Raw genomic sequence first — 15945 nt, 5'->3', positions numbered from 1 at the left:
AAGATATGCTGAAGCCGTTCACACAATCTCTCCTTTTTTTTTTAAGTGTTGGGTGTGGTGTTAAGTGCTCAGCACACATACCTACCTTTCACCCCCAACACATTAATAAAGTAGTAGTAGTAGATAATTAAAACATGACAAGAGTAAAGCTCACCTTTTTCCTTAAGTAGGAGTTGGACGTTTTAAGCAGCTTCTCGACCTCTCCTGCCAGGTCACGACACATTTCTGAAGAACCCATGCAGCCTAAAGTACACAACGCCAGGCCCTGGACATACTGTGTGCTGTGATTCAAATCACTGGTGTGGGAGAAGAGAGTCAAATAAGTCACGGAAACAAAGAGTCACTTTATATGCTATACCAGAGAGGAGCATATGAATACTTCACAATCTTATGAAGACTATGAAGAAGTCGATGAAGAAGGTTTTCAACTGTGTTCAGGGGACCATAAACTCATATTTTAAGTACTGGACTAAAAATTTTTTTTTTTTTTTAATTTAAGTGCGCGTGTCTTAACCCAGTGTAGCCTCCACTTACTTCTTAATGCAATTTGTCATTAGGAGATGGACATCCTGCCTCTCGTCCAAAAGCAGCATAGCTCCCAAATAACCTATTCGTTTGTCAGTGAACTTCTGGGATGCAATCAGCTTCAGACACTCCAACTAAAAGGAAAAAAACCGCATCATCAAACTATTCAGAGGTGCAAACTTAAAACTCCTTTGTATACATACTGCCCCCCCCCAACATAACCAAACATACCTGTCCAAAGTGCGCTGGGTAGCCCAACATGTGCATATAAAGCAACTTTGCGACATTTCTGCAACGGTACGTATTGTCTTCCTCTCTAAAGGACGAGCGGATAGCAGCACACTCTTTCTGGATCATCTCACGCTCCTCTGCCTGGGTCCGTGCTGTCCGGATAGTCCGGATCAGCTCCCGCAGTCTGATCGGAGCTGGCATTCTCTGGAAAACACAAAGAAAGGAAACCAGTTGGCATCAGGACAGACTTCACTAATGGAGAAAAGCTACAATTCTGAAATTTAAGACAAATATAGAACTCTCCAGTCTGCAGCATGGTATGTCACTTTTTTTACCTAAAATATGACAACGTATACTAGAAACCAAGAAAGGGTTTTAGCTGCTGTGCATGTAGGCAGAAATGTAGGTTTTACAGGTACCAATCAACAGTCTAGACTTCACTTCCTAAAATGTTCGCTGAAACTACAATCATAAATTTTACTTGGGTAGCAAGAATAACAAAAGGATTTTATGTTTTTAGGAATAAAAAGTATTTGTCAGTTTTCCAGTAAAACAGACTAATTAAAAAAAATCCATGTTGTGTAAGATTTGACTTTAGGTGGAAACTGTCTCTTTTGTTTAGATCTTTTAAAAAAAATAAAAGTGTAAAGGCAAAGAAGAAATGGTGAAATTCAATCCTTGCACACAGAAGCTTCTAAGCAAACACAAGCTACAGAAAGATGTTTAAATATTTATGAAGGCACATGCTTGCTTGAAAATCAACTTTTATGTGTTTGCATCTACCAATTACCCGAAACTACACTTTACCAAAACAGATCCAAGAGCTACAAAGATGAAAACATGAATTGCAAACTGCATGTTAAATGAACTCTTCGATGAGGCAAATCTAGCACTAATATGAATATCACAAGAAAGCTGTGAGCCAATGCAACAAACCTCGGGGAAGCTTTTGCCATCCTCTAGAGGAAACTCACCCGGATATTATCCATACTTTATCAAGTCTACTTTCATTTTATACAAGCACAGAACACCATTTCGTTGGCAGGGTCTGAGATTTTTTTAACATGTTAGGAGAGAGCTATTCCGGTCTGTACCAGTGAGTAAATTATCTTAAATGACCGGGGTTTAATGATTACTACAGCACAGAGACTGAGAGCAAAGTCAGTTAAATTTATTTAATATGCAGCCCAGCAAATGTCAGGTTGTTGGAGCAGACGGGAGGCTTGCAAAATATGCTCAGCCAAATTGAATTTAACACAATAACATTTTAGAGAATATTTAAGTTAAAAACCAAGTTTTTAACTAGGTTTATTCAGGTAATTTAACTAATGACCACACATTTCTAACATCCACCTTAATTTTAACTGTCAAATAAACTGGAAAGTTATTAATTGTGGTGTTTTACTGAGCAATAGGTACATTTTGTCTCCCATCTAATGGAAAGCTTTTATGTAGTAGGATGCAGGACATAATTAAGCTGCTACTGCAACAGAAATTATGGTAATTACTTGATGAGCAAAGCCATAACTCTATCCAACTCCAGCTATGCAGTGCTGAAGTGGGAACATAATGCACTCTGACATATGAACCAGAGCAAAGAGCTGATGGCCTAGCAGATCCACAACATTTTTCAGGAACAATCTCACGTATTGGTTGTGTTGCACACAAACAGTGACTTCGCCACAGTTCCATACAATTTATACCAGCACTGAGGGCATGAGTAATGCAATATTCCACATACAATACGTGTTGCCAGAGGCATGCACTGAGGCATCACTCCTGTTTTTCAGACATAACCTTCACATCAGCACTGGTTCAGGAGAAGTTGTCAAAATCTGGAAAAAAGAAATCTGAGTTTTTCCTTCTTTTGCTCCAAAGTTTTTTTCAAGACAAACTCATTTTCCTCACGGTCTCTTTGAAAGCCTCATTCAAACTGATACAACATTTCCCTCAGTATAATCTGTAAACAAACTTCCGTACAGATACAATATTATACTAAAAAAAACAAACAAACAAACAAACAAACAAACAAAAAACCCACATGATCGTAAATTCGTGTTTTCAACCCTGAAGCTACAGAAACAGAGGTGCATGACCGGCCAAAACACAAAAGGACGGTTCGCGCCAGCAGATGACGTCACTTTTGGTGTGCACCGCTGTTGCAGAAGGTGAGAACAGCAAGTTTAATGAGCCTGTCAGTCCTCTAAATGTGCGACTGCATCGATTAGTGCTTTATAAAATAATGTCTACGACCTTAACCGAGTAGCATACAGTAAAAAGATGGTTAGAAGTCACAGGCTTTCCTTGGTTTTATTGTCTAGATCAGCGATTCCCAAAGTGTGGACCAGGGACCGCTGCTAGGCTGTGAAGGCACTGCAGGTGGACTGCAGTATAAGTAAGTGAATTAATTTAAGTTGCACTTAAGTTTGTGTCCAAGTGGTAGGTTTGTCACACATTGGCCTGCATATGACTGGTTAGCATTACCAATTTACAGCCAACACCCTTTCGCTTGTTTTTGAAGATTTGAGATCGGCTGGTTTTTAAGTGGGCCACAGCACTCTTGACTTTGGAAATAGCCGATCTTGATAAGCACAAGGATTTTAATAACATTCACAAAACAAAAATGATTATATTTTTGTTTCATAAACAATCTCATACTAGCAGGAAAAAAAGAAGTCTTATAAAACAGTGACACACAGTAATTTAACATATTTTTTTATTCATTTTGTAGTCAAGAGAGAATTTATCCCTCAGAGGCAATTACTGCTGTCACGATAAATATTTGCTTTTGAGTTTTTGACTTTTGTCCTCCTCAAACATCTTAATGAACCATAAGTGACACTGTATGAAACAAGAAAAACAGATCAACCATGTGGCTCTATTAAATCATTACACGAACACATAATGAAATCAAGCCTCTGATTTATCCACAACAGCTCTGTCATGTCTTATGGAAATCATATGTTGTCAGTGTAACAAGAAATGTACAATCTCTGACTGTTTAGAACAGGCTTTTATGTAACCAAATACAAACTTTACATCTGTCTACAATATACCTGATTACATTGGCCAGTATTCAGCAGAAGCTAGATTTTTTTCATCTGAATGAATAAAGAGGGGCGGAAAAAACTCCTTAACATTTCGTTATTAACGCTAACACTTGTGGGATCAAAGGAAATCCTCTGAAATTATGCCAGTCACTCACACTCACACACACACACACACACACACACACGAGGAATGAGAACATCCTTTGCTGAGTAAGGTGGTGGCTTGTGGACAATCTAAGAATTCACTTTGATCAAAGAAGAATAGGAAGGGTGGTCAGGCAAGGCCACACTTTAATAAAGCCAGAGACTTACTGTTCATCTTAACACCGTTTAAATTACCTGCACTGAATGGACCCAGTGTTGGGCTCCATTAATCATGGCTCCCCGACTCTTGCTGTGCTCATAATCAAATGTGTACACATTAAAGAACGTAAATCCAGCCACTGCTGAGAGCTGATTAAATTACAGTTTCACATTCTTGCAGTTGCAAAACAGCAGCACATTCTTCTACAAACAAAATATCAATTTTAATTGCAAATTACTGACATTGCCTTCAGATGAACAGTGTAGTTTGCCTTCTCATCCACAGATGAATGTGAAACTGCGGTGGGGAAGCAAGCTTGTTCAACACTTGTCGAGCGACAGCTTTTAGTTCACTTTATTGTTCCTCACTACAAAGACCAAATTTTGTAAAATTGTTTCTGTTCTTATCAAAGGTTTTTGGCCTTAAATGAGTTTCGGGAGGCTTAATTCACTAAACAACACTTTGTTTTTTCCTTTACCAAATAACCAGAAATAACAAGAAAATGGAGCAACTTCTATTTTGTAAGGCAACAACCCCTCAAAGGCCCATTTCGAGCTAGGATAAACCCTGATAATATTTATATACAAGAAGAACAGCTGTTATACTGCATCCAGATTGCTTTGGACATTTTTACACTCCTCAGACCATATAAAAGCCTAACACTATGAGTTATCGCATGCATCTGCTGACATGTTTTGCATACACTGAAACATTCATAGAAGAGCTAACCCAAATCTGTTTTCAAAGAGCCTGACAACCAGCAACAGGTTAAAAAGCACGTAACACTTCCCATTTACCACAGGGAGCAGTCACCCTGTCGAGACACAAAGAACCACTTTTTTTTTTTTTTTTTGTGGTTTTAGATTATATTCCTAAATGCCAAAAGCACTGTATGGGTAGAAATAGAAAGCATGATGTAACATCCATTTATGCTGTCTTTTTTCCCTTTTTTAAAGAACTGCACATTTAAAGTAGACAAAAAGGTCAGACAGCTCCAAAAAGAACCATATACAGAGCTGTGACTGGCAAACTTTGGCAGACTGCATAGGGTTTTTGTTTTTTTTCTTCCTCTCACCACACCATTCAGCTAGACATCAAGACGTTCTAAATTAAATAATACCAACACAGACTATTCTACTGCTTCTTTTATAACCAACTATAGATGCTCGGCTTTACAGAGCTACAAATAACTAAACACTGAAGTTCAAACGTGAGTATCAGCTTTGACATGGATTACATTTACACCTTGGTTCCTATGTGCACATTCAAATGTTGAGTACCGTACTTGTGTATGGGGAAGAAGCACTCGTAATAGTCAAAATATTCTGTCGGGTGTTTTACATGTACTCACTCCAGACCTTTATGGTTTTCCAGATTTTGTTTTCCTCTCTTAGCAAACATGCAGAGATCAGACAGATCAAAAAGCCTGCCGATTTCTACATCTATTTGCAAATAGTCATTTTACTGTTGCAGCTACCACGCCTTTCTTCTACCACTTAAAAAATCTTAACCTGCTGAAGACAACACTGAAAATAGAGAAATTGCTTTTTTTTGACTGAGGATCAAAAGAGCCATCAAAGAGCCAATAATGAGATCAACTTTAAGTTCAGAGACTCTGAAGGTACACAGGAGATCTACAAAGGTCTGTGTGTGCCTTCACCATCAGTTGGAGTCAGTTAAGCTAAGCACTTCTTAATTTAGCTTTGTCAGCCTGCAAATTGACAAAGCCTGCTGGAAACTAGCCCTGCTTAGAACGGGTCTTTGGTAAGCTTTTCCTGCTCAAAACTAATCAGAGGCAAAATGTGCAACAACCCCAATGCTAAAATGAGGAGGAAAAAAGACAAAATAACAAATGGCATTTACAGTTCCTTATTTATCACTAAGTTTGTGCGGCTATTTACTTAGGGTAAAACCATAAAGACTAATCAGTTTCTGTCCAAACAAGATACAGAGACAGTGCTAACTCACTCAGTACTTAGGTTGGCCAAATGACATTGATGTGGAGTCAAAATGAATCCTAAACTGGAAACCAAACCAAAAGATCTTAAATAGCCCTGAGGCAAAGCCTGGAGCTATCTGATTTCACATTGTGTGGGGCACTGATATGCAGACACAGTGATCATGTTAAGTTGTTTCAGTGCTGTGTGATTAATGCACGCTAACCCTGCTTATAATGCACCTGCTCGAGTACATTTTATGCATGGCATCACTGCCATTAGAGGTAAAGGTTAAATGTTTTTAATTAAGGTCATAACTGCATGTTTCAAGCACAACATTATGCGCCGTTCTATAATAATGCATCCTGGCTATTCCTTTGCTACAACTAAATATGACTTTTTATCATTAACTCTCACCTAACTACAGCTAATAACAATAATAATAATCTACCCCATATAACAGACAATACATGTGAACAGAAAAGGTAATGCAGGACAACATACTGCATATTTAGTTTTATAAAGTGAAGCCAGTAGGAACTGAATATGGCTGGAATCTACAGTACTGCGTGTGACTTGACTGTGAGGAAAGTAAAATTATACATTTAACAGGTTGATTTTCATTAGGCCTTCAAACGTATCAGTACAGTTGGTCCGGAATCCCTCGAAAGCCCACGTCAAGCATACAGATAAAGTAAACTGCGCGTCAAAGGCGTTGCAATACACTTGGCTTGTAGTTTATCAAGACTGGTTTTGTGTGTCGGTGCCACAAACAGTGGACCTGAAGAGCTTACTTCGACCTAAGCTTGTGGAGGCGTAATTTACAGCTCCTGTCAAAACTCGTAGAGAAATCACCCATACTGTACGTCACCTCATTTGCTCACTTCCTACTTGCACCTGACTTCCTTAACACTTACATGTAAAGTGATCCTGGAAAATGAATTAAACTCGGACGTTGATAACGCAGTTATAAAAACAAAAAAAGCGCGTGTCTAGGTATTTCCTTCTCATTTAACAGCTTGTCAACACTAATTAACCATCTCACGAAACTGGACAAAAACCCAAGTCCACGTCCTCAGAACACCAAGCTAGCTATCGTTAGCTTCCTTGGTATTTCAATTAAACGCTAACTTATGGATTAAACGCTTACAGTTGGTTACATATTAGGAAAGTCTAACTGTATTAATAACCACGCCGTGAAGTGTCACATGTTTAATATGACTTAGAAAACGCAAATCACACCTCTGAAGAGCCAGCTAACAACTAGCTAATTTAGTAGCATCTTAAAAGGGCAAGATATCATGATGACACTACAGGAGTAGCTTCATCTTAGCTGGCGCTGTATTACATTAAAGTTTACATCATCAGCTGTATACAATCAGAGGCAGGCCATTACACCTGGCTCTGATCGCCGATTGATCAGGACATAATGCAGTTTAGGCCTTCTTGAGGCATTTGGATTATCAAGCTAACGTAGCCACCTGACCATTAGCTTGCTTCTTCATTACCTTAACCGAATACTCTCTGAATTAAATGCAACTTGTGCCCGCTAGTTAGAAAGACAGGAAATAATACATTGTCACTGCGCGTTGCCTTGATGACTTTGATTTAGTGGACACAGCATACTGCTGAGCTACACATCCCTAGTGCAGCAAGACTATAACTATGCTAAACATGCTAGCTAACTTAGCACAGCCCCGGTGCACTAAGGGCTGCGACTTCCTATGCAGCGCCACAGTGACAGTTGTCAACGTAAATACAGTCAAACCGCGGACAACTACTCACAGGCAAAGCCATTTTCCCAAATTTATGCCGACATATTGTTGCTAGGATGTACTTACTAGCCGTAATGATGCCAGAAAATGACTGGAATCGTCTCTATTAGCAATGGAGGGAGGAACACACTAGACATGCAAAATGGTGGCTACTCCAGCCTCAGCACATCTACCGCAGGCGGAGGGTTACACTGACAGATCGCAAGGGGTTCGCGAAAGAAGAGCTCATGTTTATCATCAGCGTACAGTAACGTTAGCTGTACGGGAGGACTTAATCACAGTCTGTGCCCCTTACTCGAGACTCCTGCCTCATATGTTCACTGGACAACATGGGTAATAGTTGAATTATGTCTTCATTATGATGGGAGATGTAGGTAGGTGACTGTACTCAACCCTTTCTTATCATTTACTAATTGCTGTGTGGCTTGTTCGCTTCCATCGTTCTCACAGTAACTATAATGGGCTAACGTTAGGCTTGTTATCATTAGCCAGCTAGCTGATGTTATCCCGTTGTACTCACTGACTGGATATCTAAATAACAGTGCATAACGTGACGTGCCGTTTGCGTCTGAATGTGTGTCATCTGCCACTTGCCTCACAAAGGCGATTTCATGACCTGACGAGATTATTTTGTTGAGATGGCATATTTTTGCTCGAGCGTGCGGAAGAGTACATTTTCACCCGGTCAATGTGGTGCTGCGGTCAGTTTACTCGTGGCAGTCAGTGATGACGACTACATGCAATGTTGTGACATTGACAGTCCAACGGTTTGTAGCGACATCTAGTGTTGACTGTAGGATATGCAGTTAGAAAGAGAGTTGAAAATGAAATTACAAGTGTCATGATCAATTGTAGCACTACTTTTTCTTCCTATTATGGCTAAAGGGAGCACAAAGGTATCACAAACTGTGCGAGAGGCTCAGAAATAGTAAGGCTTTTGTAACAGAAAAATACTCTCAGCTTTGTCAGTGTCCAATCAGTGGAGGCATCTCTGTGCATTTTAGAATAAAAAATATATGCATAATAAAAAGTAAATGTTCATGTATTTTTTTTAATTATTTGAAATAGCACTGTCGCCTCACAGCAAGAAGCTTCTTGGTTTAAATTCAGTCTGAGGCCTTTCTGGATGTTCTTTCCACATCTGTATGGTGGGTTCACTCTCCGAAAACTCTTAACTTCCTCCCACAGGTCAAAGACATGCATGGGGTTAGATTAACTGGTGATCCTAAATTAGCTTCAAGTGTGAATATGAGTTTGAATAGTTGTCTCTATGGGTTAGCCCTGCAATAGATTGGCAGCTTGTCCATGGTATACCCTGACTCTGACTGGGATAGGCTACAACTGCCCCCCCCCACACACACACACACACACACACACACACACTTCACTCAAGGAAAGTGAAGGACTGGATGATCATTTTATTTAGCCTATAAAAGTACCTCTATCCTATAGGTTTATCTATACACTTTAGTGGTAATCTTAAAAATATATCCCTGTTAATCGAAAAATGCCAAATTGAATGTATTTTTTTATGTGTGTATTTATTGTAAAAATTCTCCTATGAGGCCCTAGCACACTCCCTGGACTGCCGCTCTCACATAATTTCATTGTGTAAAACAAAAGACTTATATTGTATAATGTAAGTTACAGAAATACTGAGTGTATATCTGTACTAAACAGAACTGAGTCGTTGCAGTTTTCAGTTTAGTTTTTTGTTTGTTGTAAATCTAAAGATGTGCTATTTATTTGTTGCATACTGTACTTTTCTTTTTTAAATTTGGTTGTCCAGAATCACTCTAGAAGGCTTCTGTATGTTGTCAGTTTCTTCATTTGGCCATACAGCAGGAAAAAAAGTTTACTTTGTCACTGTGACAGGATGCAGCATCCCGTTGTATGTTGTGTTTGTACTCTTTGTCTAATGGCAACATGAACTCAAAAGTGTAACTGACTTATCAAATGTGTAAGTGCAAAATAATTGCTTGAACATTAATTTCCCCTTTCTATTTAATAACAATATTCATAATACAAGAATATGATTAGAACAATAATTTAACCTAAGAATATGATTTGACACATTAATCCTTCAAGGTCCTTTCAGATTATGGGTTTGTTTTTATGTTTTATTTATCTATCTATTTATTCATTTATTTTCGGTAGATTTCAGATGCGTGGGTGAGTTCTTATGATAGTGTTTATTGGGGATGTGATGTGCTGAGTAGTCCTTGGATGAATATTTATTAGTTATTAGTTGAGGTGTCATTGTCAGGTTATAGTTACAGAGCTTATGAAGTTAAATAGGAATCATTGCTTCGTCAAAACCGCCCACAGAAATTTACTTACTTTAAATTGATATTTGAACATGGTCGGGTTTTTTTCTCCCACACGACCTGAATGCAGCATAGTATCTTTCACTTGAACTCCCCTGCGTCCCTACACATCCCACAATGCTGTTCGACGTTAGCTTCATTCCTTTTACGTTTAGATATCAGCTGAGCTCGTGCTGCGCTGCAGTTGTGCGCGGGTGCCAGCGGATCGGGATCGGAGCAGCTCGGAGCTGCTCGGAGTCTCTCTGTCCGGGCTTGGACATCGTCTTAACCCGATAATCGGCTGAAGAAGGGGCTTTTAAAAAAGACAACAACAAAAAAGACCGCAAGAATGTGATTCTTAAATGTGCCCGTTTTTTTTTATTTTTTAATCTCCGAAAACGACCCAGTTTCTGATCTAAACGATTTGATTTTTTTATATTATTATTTTCTTCATCATCTGCTCCCTCTGAACATACTTGGACCGTCCGGGGTTAGGATATTCTTTTTTTCTTTTCTTTTTTTCAATTTTTCCAACCGGTTTGGGCAGTAATATGTCCAGGCGAAAACAGACCAACCCCTTCAAAGTTAACTGTAGGTATTTCAGGTATTGTCTCTCTTACTATTTCACGAGTTTTATTGATGACACTTGCGCTATCCGTGTATACTTGGGTCGGTTGACATGATCACGCTGCGAGGCAAGCATTGTGAGTTTTCTCTCTCTCCGTGTGTGTTTGTTTGTTTGTTTTATCTATATTTGTAGGATATAAACATCGTAACTAATGATATTTGTGTTGCCAGACAGCTTTTAAAGAACCAGGAATTAGGCAAAAGGCAGTTTGGGGTTCAAAAGTTGTTTTTTGTTTTTATTTATTTATTTTTTGAGGTAGAGGTAGGTTAGGGTTAGCACTTTAATTGTGATGGTTAATGTGAGGGTAAGGGGTTAGGGAGTATTTTAACTGAAGATTGTCCAAAAAGATATGCATGTGTATCATAGTTTAAAAATGCAGTCCCAGGACACCTACTGTTGCAGGAACTACCACAGAATTAGTTTTGAGTATTTTGGCAGGTGCTTTTGTGCATGCATTGAGTTTTGGGTTTGTTTGTTTTTTCATGGGTGGAAGTTGGATTTTGTGAGGTGGCTGTAAGTGTGATTGGTCCACATAGAGCCAATGCAAAGAGTGGTAACTTCCTTATCAGAATTCTTTGATTATTTGATAAACAAACATGTATTTTAAGTTTGAGTAAATCAACCCCCATTTACCAAGACTACTGGGTTTTTTTGGGGTTTTTTAAATATTACAGTCCTGGTGACTTTTCTTTGTATTGAAGGTAAAAACCTTTTTGGAATGTGCCAAAATGTGTATATTTGGGAACAGGTTTTGCCAAAATAACAGATAAAGCCATGAAATGTGGCAGGTTTGTAGTTGATGCCAAGCTGGTAAACTTGTGTGATCCAGCCCATGAGCCCTATAACTAGAGACCATCTTGCAGTGGGATCACACAAGTTGTGACACATGCCAGAATACTGACATTTAGACTCATTAGTACTAAGTATTCAGCACTCATGAGTTGGACCACACCCATCTTCTGACTTAACCGTTATTTCGCTGAAGAATACAGATATGTAATGTTTTGTGTCAGCGCCTTACAGCTTTTGTGACATTACTGCACTGGAAAAATTTGCCCACAGACACATATACAAACAACTGTCAGCATTTTCGAAATTCAGTTTGAGGTATCTCTATGGTACATTTTACCATGATGACACACACAGAATCACAAGTAGAAACCAATAATAGCTACTCTATCATGCTTGGTAATAATGCAGTAATAACCATGCATACTTAATGCCAGCGTGTTGACGGGTGATGCAGCCACTTTGATCCAATCTTAGTGCGGTCCCACTTGACCACAGTTATTATTTACAGGTATATGAAAACAAAAGAAACGGGCATAAAATGGGCAATAAATGCAGTGAGAGCAAGCTCAGGTCAGATGCACTCAACAGACTAGAAAATCAATAGTGACCATCTTGCAAGGTTTTTCCAGCATAATTTTAGTGTTTACCACACCACAGAAAAACCACTCGCACAGTGATAAAACTATCAGTCAGTTTTTATGTAGGGTTAAATTTAGTCTTTAACCCGACTCGCTTTTTCATTTATCAGTTGTTTAAAAATAACTAAGATATGTAAGATACCCAATACTCTCACCTTACCTGTATGTGGCGTCATCCCCAAAAGGCCAATTTTGAGCCAGGAAAAACCTTGTCTGGTGATCAGAAGGCATTACTACACTTTAATGCAAATACTCGCCGCACCACACACAATCTCAAACTCGGCCTCATTTAGATCTCATCTGTAAAGTTTTGTGTGTGTGTGATTAGTACTGTTGTTGGCACTGTCTTTCACTTCAGTTCAATTTTATTTATACAGTGCCAAATCACAACAACAAGCTACCCACAGACAGACAAACACCTGCCAAAGTACTCACACACATACAGGTACACAAGCTTATAACAATGCAAGCTACACTATTGCAGCATGTAATGACAAATAACTGAATGTGTTACATAATATGTGAAAGAGCACACTCCTGGTACATTTTTAAAAATAATTTAAGTAGCCACTATCACTTGTATTTTAATAGTGGAGCTTATTACTTGTTGGTGCTGATTACAGGCTTAAAATATTTTTTATAAATATCTCTCCTTTAAGGCCGACAAGCTTATATTGACTAGAAATGTTGTGTGAAAGAATCTTTCAGTTAATTTAGGTATCAAGGCTTGTGGCTAACCATGTTTCTGGTTTCAATTTTGAGATGTTATTTTTGTCAGTTATCTGCTCTTTAAAAAAAAAAAAAAAAAGTATGAGGCATTTAAAAAAACAAAACAAAAAACCCCCCACCTATGACTAAACCATGAACAGAAGGGACAGAGGTTTCAGCTTGTACAAACAGTAGCTATGCGTGCACTTGATTCAGTTTTCTCTGACAGCTCAGATTTAGGACAAGGTTGCAGGAGAGCATTACTGAGCACACAAGCAGAAAGACTTCCCTTGTGTTGTATGCAAGAGTGTTTCTGTTATTTCCCCTTTCTTCCCTTATTGAATGATACGTCTAATATTTTTCTACTACACAAACACTTTTCATGCTTACTTTCTAATTCTGTTCAACATCTTAGTTTTCCATCCCAGATTTTAATTAAGATTTTATTTTAATGGTAAGCAGTCATCTGAATAAACAAACATCTGGTTTCTGTTGTTTATATGTGATGGTTTGCTGCTCATCTGTTAAATAATTTTTTAGCTAAATAGTAATTTCTTCCATTTAAAGAAGGGACCTTGGGCTTACTGGTCGCTTACAGTGTAATGCATACTGACTGGATTACTGACATTTGTTGACCAAATTCTATTTTAAAATAGTGTCATATTTTTATAAAGCACAGATAAATTTATTGAAGCAGATCTCAGGAGCTCTTGGGAGACCCTCTAATGTAGATATTTTGTTGGTGACTCATCTTCTACCAGGATGCTCTTGTCAGTGCTTACCCTGCTGACCTCTTATCTTAAGCTAGTTTTTGTCCACTGAAGGGGATTGCCCAGTGTAATCTACTGAAGTATGCTGCGACCCTCCTTTCTAAAGAGTTTGTTTAAACTTCTGGAGAAATGCATCTCACTCTTGCTGCAGACCGCAGTCATCCCTGTGAGCTAATGAGCTCATTTGTTGCTCTGAAACACCTTTGAGAGTGAGCGAAAGGCCTCAGGAGGCCCCAAGACTGTTGTATAATATGTTGTTTGTTTTTTAAATTCTTGTGAGTGCAGAAGGACACCTTTTGCACACCAACTTTCATTCTTCCTCACCATGATTTGTTTTACCTGTCTTTTCTTGTGAGGTATGAATTGCATTCAAAGAGCTGTCCCCTTTGAGTGGGTCAGACCAGACAGACTGACAGACCAGACAGGCAGGGAGACAGTCTGACAGGCAGGCGGGCTGACACACATGCACATGCTCACACACACACACACAAATGCACACACTCAGTAGTACGCACACACACACACACACAAACACACACACAGGGAATTCCAGACAATGATACAACAGCGGTGTCTGTCTAGCTGTTAAGTTTGATGTACAACAATACTCAAGATTTTTATGCATTACATAAAAGTATTTTGTTTGGAGGTGGTGGTGCATACCCTCGTGGTGTCAAGTGGATGCCTGTCAGGGAAGTACAGTATATTTGTGTAACAGTATATGTGAGGCTTTGGTTTCATAATTTTTCTGTACCTAAATGTAGAAGTTCTGAAAACCTTTATTAGTATTAATTATAACAAATAAGGTGTTATTTCAGAATATTTCACATTATATATGTATTGTTGATCCAACTATGAAATTGAGTTCTCAGGTGGGGGGGCTGTTATGAATCCAACTTTGAGTCTCGTGTGGCTACAAGGTGTTTGTCAGTCTTGTAGTTGAAGCAAAATCCTAATCTAAACATGTAGGTTATTCGTGGTGAGAACTGATCCGATGTCTGGCCCACCGTCCTTGTTCTCCAGAAAGTCTGTGGACGTAAGAGGGGGGGGCCCCAGTACTTCTGCAGATTCAGACAGTGTTGTGTGTCTGCATGTGTGCGTTTTTGGAGGGGATGGCTGCTGAAAAGGAGAAGGAGGGGCCTTTGAATTCAACAGGACCCCCATTGCTCTGTGTTTGAGTAGAGTTTTGGCATTCTGTCTTTTGTCTGTTTTGTTTTGCGCGCTACCCCTCCGTCACCCTACCACCCCCGGCCTGCCCCCCCCCCCCCAACCAGCCCTCTCCCTCTTGTGTGTGTCTCTTGGCTGATGAGTTTGTCTCTTTGTCTGGATTCAGTCAGACACTGCGTCACCTCCTGCCTACAGACACACAGACTCAGAGATAACATCGCAGTGCTAGAGACTGAGGGAGCGAGGAGGGTGGGTAGTGGTGATGGTGGCGGCGGGGGGGAGCAAGGAGAGACAGATGTACAGACAGAACCGTAGTGGTGGGGGGATGGGTATCTCTCACACATCAATCATTGGCTATGTGCCGAGAAGCCAGCCTGTTGTAGTAGTTCACAGTTCAATACTCGGACCCACTCTAACGAATGCTTGGATTTCTGTGGGAAAAGTGCCCAAACTGTGTTCACATACCAACTTCTCACAAGTAGCCAAATGACTAGCTTTAAGATTATACTTCTGTCTTGCTCACACACACAATAAAAGAGAAAGTGTGTGTCTGTGCACCGTGCACAGTACCTCAGGATTGTGATGAATGCTGTAATTACTTCTGCCAGTCTCAGGTAACTGAAGTCAGGATCTCTCTCTCCCATCTTCTGATCTGTGTAAATGGAGAGGGAGCACACAAGGGAAGAAAATTGGATTTTAAGCTATCATTAATTTTCGCTATCTCAAGTGGTGATGTTCCTATGTGTGAATGCCAGAGGAGTTTTCACCAAGACTGCATCCAAAGGAGCAGTGCTGGCAGTTGAATGAGCATTTGCGGAGTCCAGTGTAATAAGAAGAAAAGTGAAGGGATTGCATCGCATCCTGCAGCCAAAAAGAGCCGCTGTGTACAATAAAGTGTGGCATCGCGGCAAGTGAAATGAGCTACATATGGGCTGTCATGGTGCAAAGCTTTATCCTCCCCCTCGGAGCTGATGGTAAAGATATAGAAGTAGACAGAGCTCCATATATAAGCTGGGAGGACAGAGGGCGAGCCAGGCTGTTCAGTGTGTGGGTGGTACTGAAGGAGAGAGAGAGAAACGGAGCAGCTAGGCAGTTAGCTGGAGGATAACAGTGC

General features: G+C 39.6%; 2 protein-coding genes across 6 annotated transcripts in view; one reads left to right on the top strand and one right to left on the bottom strand.

Moving 5' to 3' along the window:
- The window catches only part of ap1g1 (adaptor related protein complex 1 subunit gamma 1), a 21935-nt gene extending 13937 nt beyond the window's left edge, over nt 1-7998 (bottom strand). Inside the window, exons 1-4 of the mRNA XM_082531690.1 lie at nt 7889-7998; nt 757-960; nt 535-659; nt 155-296 (exon numbers count right to left, since the gene is read on the bottom strand). Of these exons, the coding sequence (XP_082387816.1) occupies nt 155-296; nt 535-659; nt 757-957 (468 nt within the window). The 5' untranslated portion in view covers nt 958-960; nt 7889-7998. The remainder of the gene's footprint in view (nt 1-154; nt 297-534; nt 660-756; nt 961-7888) is intronic.
- Nucleotides 6524-15945, top strand: part of znf821 (zinc finger protein 821) — a 22520-nt gene continuing 13098 nt past the window's right edge. For 2 of the 5 annotated variants that reach the window (XM_082531704.1, XM_082531703.1), the window contains exon 1: nt 10317-10719. In XM_082531704.1, the coding sequence (XP_082387830.1) occupies nt 10680-10719 (40 nt within the window). In that variant the 5' untranslated portion in view covers nt 10317-10679. Of the gene's footprint in view, nt 7044-8041; nt 8197-10316; nt 10720-15945 lie in introns of those variants that run through there. The other 3 variants (XM_082531709.1, XM_082531706.1, XM_082531705.1) reach the window with 3 other exon arrangements.

Source organism: Aulonocara stuartgranti (genome assembly GCF_965226115.1).
Source record: "Aulonocara stuartgranti genome assembly, chromosome: 1".
Taxonomy (NCBI): Eukaryota; Metazoa; Chordata; class Actinopteri; order Cichliformes; family Cichlidae; genus Aulonocara; species Aulonocara stuartgranti.
Note: the sequence above shows the minus strand (reverse complement) of the source record. Positions and strands in the feature narration are given on the sequence as shown.